The 7454-nt window shown below is 43.3% G+C and overlaps 2 protein-coding genes across 2 annotated transcripts in view; one reads left to right on the top strand and one right to left on the bottom strand.

Moving 5' to 3' along the window:
- The window catches only part of APEH (acylaminoacyl-peptide hydrolase), a 67549-nt gene extending 60177 nt beyond the window's left edge, over window positions 1-7372 (top strand). Inside the window, exon 45 of the mRNA XM_082212077.1 lies at window positions 5813-7372. Within this exon, the coding sequence (XP_082068203.1) occupies window positions 5813-5954 (142 nt within the window). The 3' untranslated portion in view covers window positions 5955-7372. The remainder of the gene's footprint in view (window positions 1-5812) is intronic.
- Window positions 602-4868, bottom strand: LOC309527706 (taste receptor type 2 member 39-like). Its single transcript, XM_082214598.1, has one exon. It carries the CDS (start codon window positions 3692-3694, stop codon window positions 2795-2797), a length of 900 nt encoding a protein of 299 aa, XP_082070724.1. The 5' UTR covers window positions 3695-4868; the 3' UTR covers window positions 602-2794.
- Window positions 7373-7454: the final 82 nt, after the last annotated feature.

Genomic DNA, 7454 nt, shown 5'->3' on the forward strand with positions numbered 1-7454 from the left:
CAACATCCTTCTTAAATTGTGCTCAGAACTGGAAACAATACTTCAGGTGTGATCTGACCAAGTCATAATAGAGCGGTACTCTTGACTTCCCTTGATCTGGACAACATACTTCTGCTGATGCAGCCTAGAACAGTGTTTCCCAACCTTTTTTGGGCAAAGGCACACTTGTTTGATGAAAAAAATCTCGCGGCACACCACCATTACAGCCCCATGACGTCAGCGCGCAGCGTCACACCGGGAGGGACGCACGAAAGTGAAAGTTTTCAATTTTTTCCCTCCCCCTTGCCGGGGAACCTCCAAGCTTTGGGGGTGGGGGGGGAGGAGGCAGCAAAGCGAGGGACTGAGGGACCCTAACCCTAACCCTCACCCTCACCGATCACCCGGGAAAGCATGCGAACGAGGAGCCCCCGTGTCCTGCTCCCGGCAGCGGACGGCACAAAGCGAGGAGGCCTGGACAAGGCAGCACGCTCCCCGCTCTCGCTGCATCGGGGCTTTTCTACTCCAGGCCGCTTTCGAAGTCCCCTTCTCCGCTCCCAAGAGCCGGAGCCGCTGCTTCCAGGCCCTGTCCGAGCCCCGACTTGTGGCCTCACTTCGAGGAGCGTACTCACATGTACTACTGGCAAGCCAGGTGTTCCTCATCTTATATGTGTGCAGCTGGTATTCCTGCCTAATTGCAGAACCTTATATTTGTCCCTACTAAAATTCATTGTGTTAGTTTGAGCCCAGTTTTTCAGTGAGTTAAGGTCATACTGAATCCCAATTTTGCTTTTTGTGGCTTTAGCTATCCCTCCCAGCTTGGTGTCACCTGTAAATTTGATGAGCATCCCCTCAATTCCTTCATCTAGATCTTTTTATAAAGACATTGAACAACAGCGGACCTAGGACAGAACCCTGTGGCACCCCACTGCTCACTTCTTTTTTGGATGATGACGAACCATTAGTGAGCATTTTGGGTTCAGTCAGTCAACCAGCTACAGAGGCCTGAGACCTGTGGGTATAGGGTGGTATATAAATCCAATAAATGAAATAAAAATCAACCTAACAGTTACCTTGTCCAGCCTACATTTTACTGCTATACAGGAAATAATAACCAATAATAGCATCATTGATGCAACTCATCAATGCAGTTATCTATGCTAAATATGGAGGTGTGTGATAGTAATGTGTTTGGGTTTGATTCAGATGTTTTTCAGAAGCAGGGCTAATTTGCACGGTTTACCTTGGAAAAAATGTTGGGTGATATTTCAGAGTACATTTGGTTTGTCAGGAGACAGATCACACTGCTATGATTAGTACTAGATGATCATTTCTTTCCATGTCTGTTGTGATAACTGTCTTCGTATGCAGGGGAAGTCCCTAACTCACTGAGGGTTTGAGACCCATCGACTTCCCTCACCTGGTTTAGCCAACTATTCGAAGCCATTACCAGGATGTGGCCACAGTCGCATGCTGACAGCTTCCAGAAGCCACAAGTGAGAGCTGAGTGCAGGGTGGGGCCCAAACATGGACAAACTACACTAGAAGGAGCACAATGTATTCCCCATCAGAGGTACTACCCCTTCCAGCAACTCCTGAAGCCAAGCTGGTGCCAAACGTATTGCTCTGCATTCCTTTAGACTACATCAGCAAGGCTGAGAGATGGTCTTGTTGTCTGGGCAGCCCAGGACCTCCCTACGCACTGCTCAGGCTTGCACTTTGGTGCTGCTAACACAATGGTTTGTCTTCACCTCAGAGGAATACTCCATTGCCTCTTGGCACTGACGGAATGCCAACAACAATGTCATACCTGACAACACAGATACAGATAATGAAAGGTCAGCTTCTCTATCTAACTTGTATGACAGGAGATGCAAAATGGCCAGGTACAAGACAACCAGTTAGTGCCTTGGGTATACCAGGAAGGAGCTCATTGTTAGGGTTGAGCAGAAGTGTTAGGGTTGTACCGCTTAGGAACATTTAATAGTAGGCAAAGTGGTCTAAACCACTGAGCCTCATGGGCTTGCTGTTCAGAAGGTCGGTGGTTCGAATCCCTGTGACAGGATGAGCTCCCGTTGCTCGGTCCCTGCTCCTACCAACCTAGCAGTTCGAAAGCACGCCAAAAGTACAAGTAGATTAATAGGTACCACTCCAGCGGAAGGGTAAACGGCATTTCCGTGCGCTGCTCTGGTTTCGCCAGAAGCGGCTTAGTCATGCTGGCCACATGACCAGGAAAAACTGTCTGCGGACAAATACCGGCTCCCTCGGCCTGTAAAGCAAGATGAGCGCCACAACCCCAAGAGTCGTTCGCAACTGGACTTAACTGTCAGGGGTCCCTTTACCTTTACCTAAAGGGAAATTAAGCAAAAGCTTCTGTACTTGAGTAAGGATTAATTTAGAGAAGGAAGGGAAGAGTCAAGGAAAACATTCAAAGTTATGTTCTCATATGGTATCTGTGTAATGAAGCAAAGAGGTTTTGGTCATCGATATAGAATATAACAGACAAAAATGACACTGCGACAATTTAGATTTTAGAATCCATTATATTTATACTAACTTGTACAAATGAGTCCATGGTCTTAATGCCACGTATCATTGTAGCTGCGAGATTGTGTTATGCAGAATAGGTAGGGAAAGGTTTGTGGCAAAGTGGGCGACATAAACGTAGGAATATGCTGTAATAGGAAGCTTAGGCATTGCATAAGGGTGAAAGGAGGAGGCAAAAAATTAACAGATTTGTTTAGCATTGGAAAACGTTTCTTGATTAGTAGCCAAAATCCCCACACACACCTTCTAGTTTTTCCTTGTAAATTTAAGGCTATGTTTTTGGAAGCATCTGCCTAGCTGCCTGCTTGAGCTTGGGATTAGCCAAGAGCAGGATGGCACCCTGTGCAGGGGAGTACATTAGGATCACTGTTAGACACACTGAATAAACAGAGGTGATTCTTTCAATATTTTCAAGTACAATTATGGAATGTGCCACGTAAAAAAAAATGTAAACGATCAGGAGGGAGAGCACTGTCCCAGCTGCCCTGATATGAGCTTTTGTTTGGAGGCTTCGAAGACTGGCTCCTTTACCTGTCATCCTGCAGACATGTGTGTAGAGTGAGGCTACAATCACAATGGAGCACAATAAAACCACAAGAAGGGGACAGCCAGAAGCAGTCATTAAAAAAAAGGCTTGCAGAGAACGAGAAAGTTGGGTTGCTTTCTTTCCTTGAGTCACATTTGAAGTGTTGGTTGCTATGTTGCTCTGGAGCTGAAAAGAAATATGTGGGATTGTAATCAAGGAAACAAAAACCGAAAAGACTTGGGATCCCACAAGAAGCCAGGGCAGCAGCTGCGATATCCTCAGCTTGCACCAAAGGAAGAGGGTGTGGGTGCTGTTCACTATCTTGATGCAATAGAAGACGCAGAGCCAGGCGGTGAAACAAAATCGGGTGTATGAGACAAAGGTTGCAAAGAAATAGAATGTTTGAAACACTAAGCCATTGCTTGAGTTGGTTATTAATAAATTAGTAATGACTGCAATCTCACAGGCAGTGGCAAAGATATTGGACGTACCCAGAGAGAGAAGTAGTTGTTCACAAGTTGCAAGACTCTTGCATTGAGCCCATTCAGTGACCATCACTGCAACTATAAAACCGTTGGAGATGAGCCCACCTAGAACCCAGTCACTTGCAGCCACCAGAAATGCAATGATTTTGGAAGAAAGCATATTTCCAGACCCTTGCAGACTGCTGTGCAGGTGGACTGACCAAAGTTCTTGAGTTAATGCAGCGCGCAAGTGTGATGGTAGCAGATCAGCAGCATACTTTTTAATCCATTGGGAACTATGCAAATGAACTGAGCATCAAACTATGTAAATCAATGTGCTACCAAGTTCCACAGGGCTCTTATTTGGAAGAGTGGTGTTGATACAGACTGTATAGAAGGGCTTCCTGTCACACAACCTTTTGTGAATCAGGGATGTTGCTCCATTTTGGGAGTTAGATGAATAAGAAAGTTTGCCACTGGCATCCACTGCAATGGCCCAGATTTGTCTCTGCAGGGAAAAAGTGTTAGGAGTTGGGGAAATGGCCCTTGAAGCAAGGAAGGAACATCAAGAAATGGCGTTGGAAGATACTCGTCGTCTTGCTTACACTCAGACCCTCTTAGTTTTGGTTCTCGTGACTTTTTAGCCTATTATCCAACTTCATAAAATTTTTATTTCCACCACAGGAAGCTATCTCATGCCCCAAGCTTAAAAGCTTCATAAAATCTTCACCGGTACAGTTTACTATTTTTTGGTGGCTGCTTATTTCTCTGACCCCAATCCAGCTGTTGACATGAATCTGTCATTTTTCTTCTTTATGAACAGATACACAATTCAACGACGCAGTATCAAACTTCAGCAAGTGACAGCAATGGAGTTAGCTCAGAGATCATTTTTCCAGTGCACATGCTGCAATTGCTGCTCTGCTTAAATCAGCTTCAGCTCTCCACTGACACACAGTATACTCATAATGTAGAGCCAGTTTTTAATACTGTCAAATGCTTCTGTTTCTTCTATTTAGTGTAGCCAAAAGACTTCATTGCCTGTACCATTCAAAGTAATGCTTTTGATTGTGCTCAAGGGTGTTGTTGCCATGCTAAACCTCTGAACTTTTAAAGCATATATATGCCTTAAGGGACATAAACAGCCCAAGCTATACATCCTTGAAATTTAATCATACTATATTCAATGGACTTACTCTATGTACAGTGTGCATATGATTACAGCCTTAAATGATAGGTTTATCTGTCAAATAATTATAGGTTTCTGTTTCCTTAGTGTATTAAAAGCACACAGATTTGTTCATTGCTGTTTTCCAGGATGGAAAAAGATTTAGTGTCTTTTACTAAGTCTAGTGGTAACTCTTTCTCTTTTCTTGCATCATTATACAGTGGTACCTCGGGTTACAGACGCTTCAGGTTACAGACTCCGCTAACCCAGAAATAGTACCTCGGGTTAAGAACTTTGCTTCAGTATAAGAACAGAAATTGTGCAGCAGCATCACGGAGGCAGCAGGAGGCCCCATTAGCTAAAGTGGTACCTCAGGTTAAGAACAGTTTCAGGTTAAGAATGGACCTCCAGAACGAATTAAGTTCTTAACCTGAGGTACCACTGTAATTGCAGCTGAGGATCAAATAAGCATAGGACAGAATCTTTTATTAGAGTCATGAAACATTTAATTCTTGCATTGCTTCTGTGCTTCATTTGACCCTTGGGATGTGGATAACAACCTACCTAAAGGGTAGGCGGGGGAGCAAAAAATTCAAACTAGCATGTAATAAATGTGTTGTGCTTAGAACACACGGGAAATGCAATAGCACCATGTTGTTTTGAGACCTTGTTGTACATAAATCAAACTATTCAATGTAGATAAGACCACAGTATGATCAGAAATGTCTGACTCCAATAAATAACAACCAACCACATGTTCCTACGAGTCAACAGAGAGCACATAAAAGTGATAGCCTACCCATTCTTTCCACCTGCAGCATGCTGAGTCTGTTTCTTTCCACATGAAGGCTCCATTTAGCTATTCCGATGAATAGCCATTGATAGACCTGTCCTTCATGGTGCATCTAATCCTCTCCTAAGATCCAGGGGGGACAGCAGGTGGCTTTGAGGATGGAGCAGGTCATGGCAGACTTCAGAGGGAGATGAGGCTGTGATGGAGACATGCCTTAGTGTCCTTACAAAGAAGGAGATGGGACTGAAGGGAGGACATAGAAGCTATATATGAGAGTCTTCGCTCATCATAGTCCACAGGAACTTCTAAAATATAATTTTGTGTTGTTCCCTTTGTAGGCTGTTGTGGTACCCAGAAGAGAATCATGCTGTAAGTGGAGTGGAAGCTGAAGCAGATGTCTTTATGAACAGTGCACAGTGGATTATGCATTACCTTTCTAAGGAAGCGGACTCTGAAAGTCAGCAGCCAGCTGAGAAATAAAGGATCTCAAATATTAAAAAGCAGCCAGCCTGTGGAGATACATACCATGCCACATGAAGATTGCCAGATAGAATAGATATGCAGTCAGCAAACTTTTTCAGCAGGGGGCCTGTCCACTGTCCCTCAGACCTTGTGGGGGACCGGACTATATATATTTTTTTGGGGGGGACAAAAAACAAATTCCCATGCACCACAAATAATCCAGAGATGCATTTTAAATAAAAGCACACATTCTACTCATGTAAAAACACCAGGCAGGCCCCACAAATAACCCAGAGATGAATTTTAAATAAAAGCATACATTCTACTCATGTAAAAACATGTTGATTCCCAGACCGTCCGCAGGCCAGATTTAGAAGGCTATTGGGCCGGATCCGGGCCCCGGGCCTTAGTTTGCCTACCCATGGAATAGATTTAGCCTTTGTATCCCTGACAGGAATCCCTTTCCTCTTTCAGTGTATTCTTAAAAGATGCGCTGCTGGTGCCTTGAAAGCAGCCTTGTACAGAGTCAAACCTTTGACCCCTGCAGCCCAGTACTGTCTATGCTGACAGGGAGCAGCTTCCCAGGATGTCAGATTGCAGGCATTTCCAGCCCTATCTGAAGATGCTGAGGATTCAGGCTGGGACCTTCTGCATGGGCAGATGTTCTACCACTGTGCCACGATGCAGGTCCTTTTCAGAAAATCTGCAGCAAACAGTCAACTGTCAAATTGAACTTGACTCTTGTAGCAAAGCTGACATCTTAAGAATGTGTATTGCTGCTTATAACTACAAGGCAGTGTGGATAGTTCTTACTTATTTATTTACAGGACACCAGATCTTGGAATAATAGGTGCTAAAATAAAAAACTCAACCTTCTTGTTTTTATTGTTATATCTACTAAGCTATACATAACCAAACTGGTCCCTGAGGGAATTAAATGTCATATAAGATTATAGCTTCAAGACTGTGGTATGCAAAATATGTGGGAAACACTGATATACCAACAACAACTATGTCACAGTGAGAACCCTAAATGTAGGAATATACAGCAATGGCAAAGCTTGTGAGTTTTATAAGGATGAAAGAAGGAAGGGCAAAAATTAACAGGTTTTCCCCCCAAGATTGGAAAATGTTTGTTGATTATTGGCATAATAAAGCACATACCTCAGGAGATAATAACACTTTTATATGACATGATAAAAGAACAACAAATAGGTTTAAAAGCTAACGCATTTAAGCATGTTATGTTATCCTGAGTGGCAAGTACATATATAAATATTTTGGGTGTGGAGATTGTAAAATGTGAGGTTGGAGGGAAATGAAATGTGCAAGACCTCCGACAACGAGAATTACGTATTTAGCAGTTGTAGTTCACAAAACAGTTTTTGATGTCACAGATATTGTTGCATTGGTAAATAAATACAATGTGCTAAGAATTTTCTTTTGCTGTTCCGTCAACAAATATAGCAGTGAAAACTCTTGATGTGTATTGTAATTTAGTGGATTCACATTGCAGTG

The sequence above is a fragment of the Podarcis vaucheri genome (genome assembly GCF_965113315.1).
Source record: "Podarcis vaucheri genome assembly, chromosome: 2".
Classification (NCBI taxonomy): Eukaryota; Metazoa; Chordata; class Lepidosauria; order Squamata; family Lacertidae; genus Podarcis; species Podarcis vaucheri.

Coding starts and splice junctions, on each gene's coding strand:
- LOC309527706 (XM_082214598.1), bottom strand. CDS start 3,694: ATGCTTTCTTCCAAAATCATTGCATTTCTGGTGGCTGCAAGTGACTGG.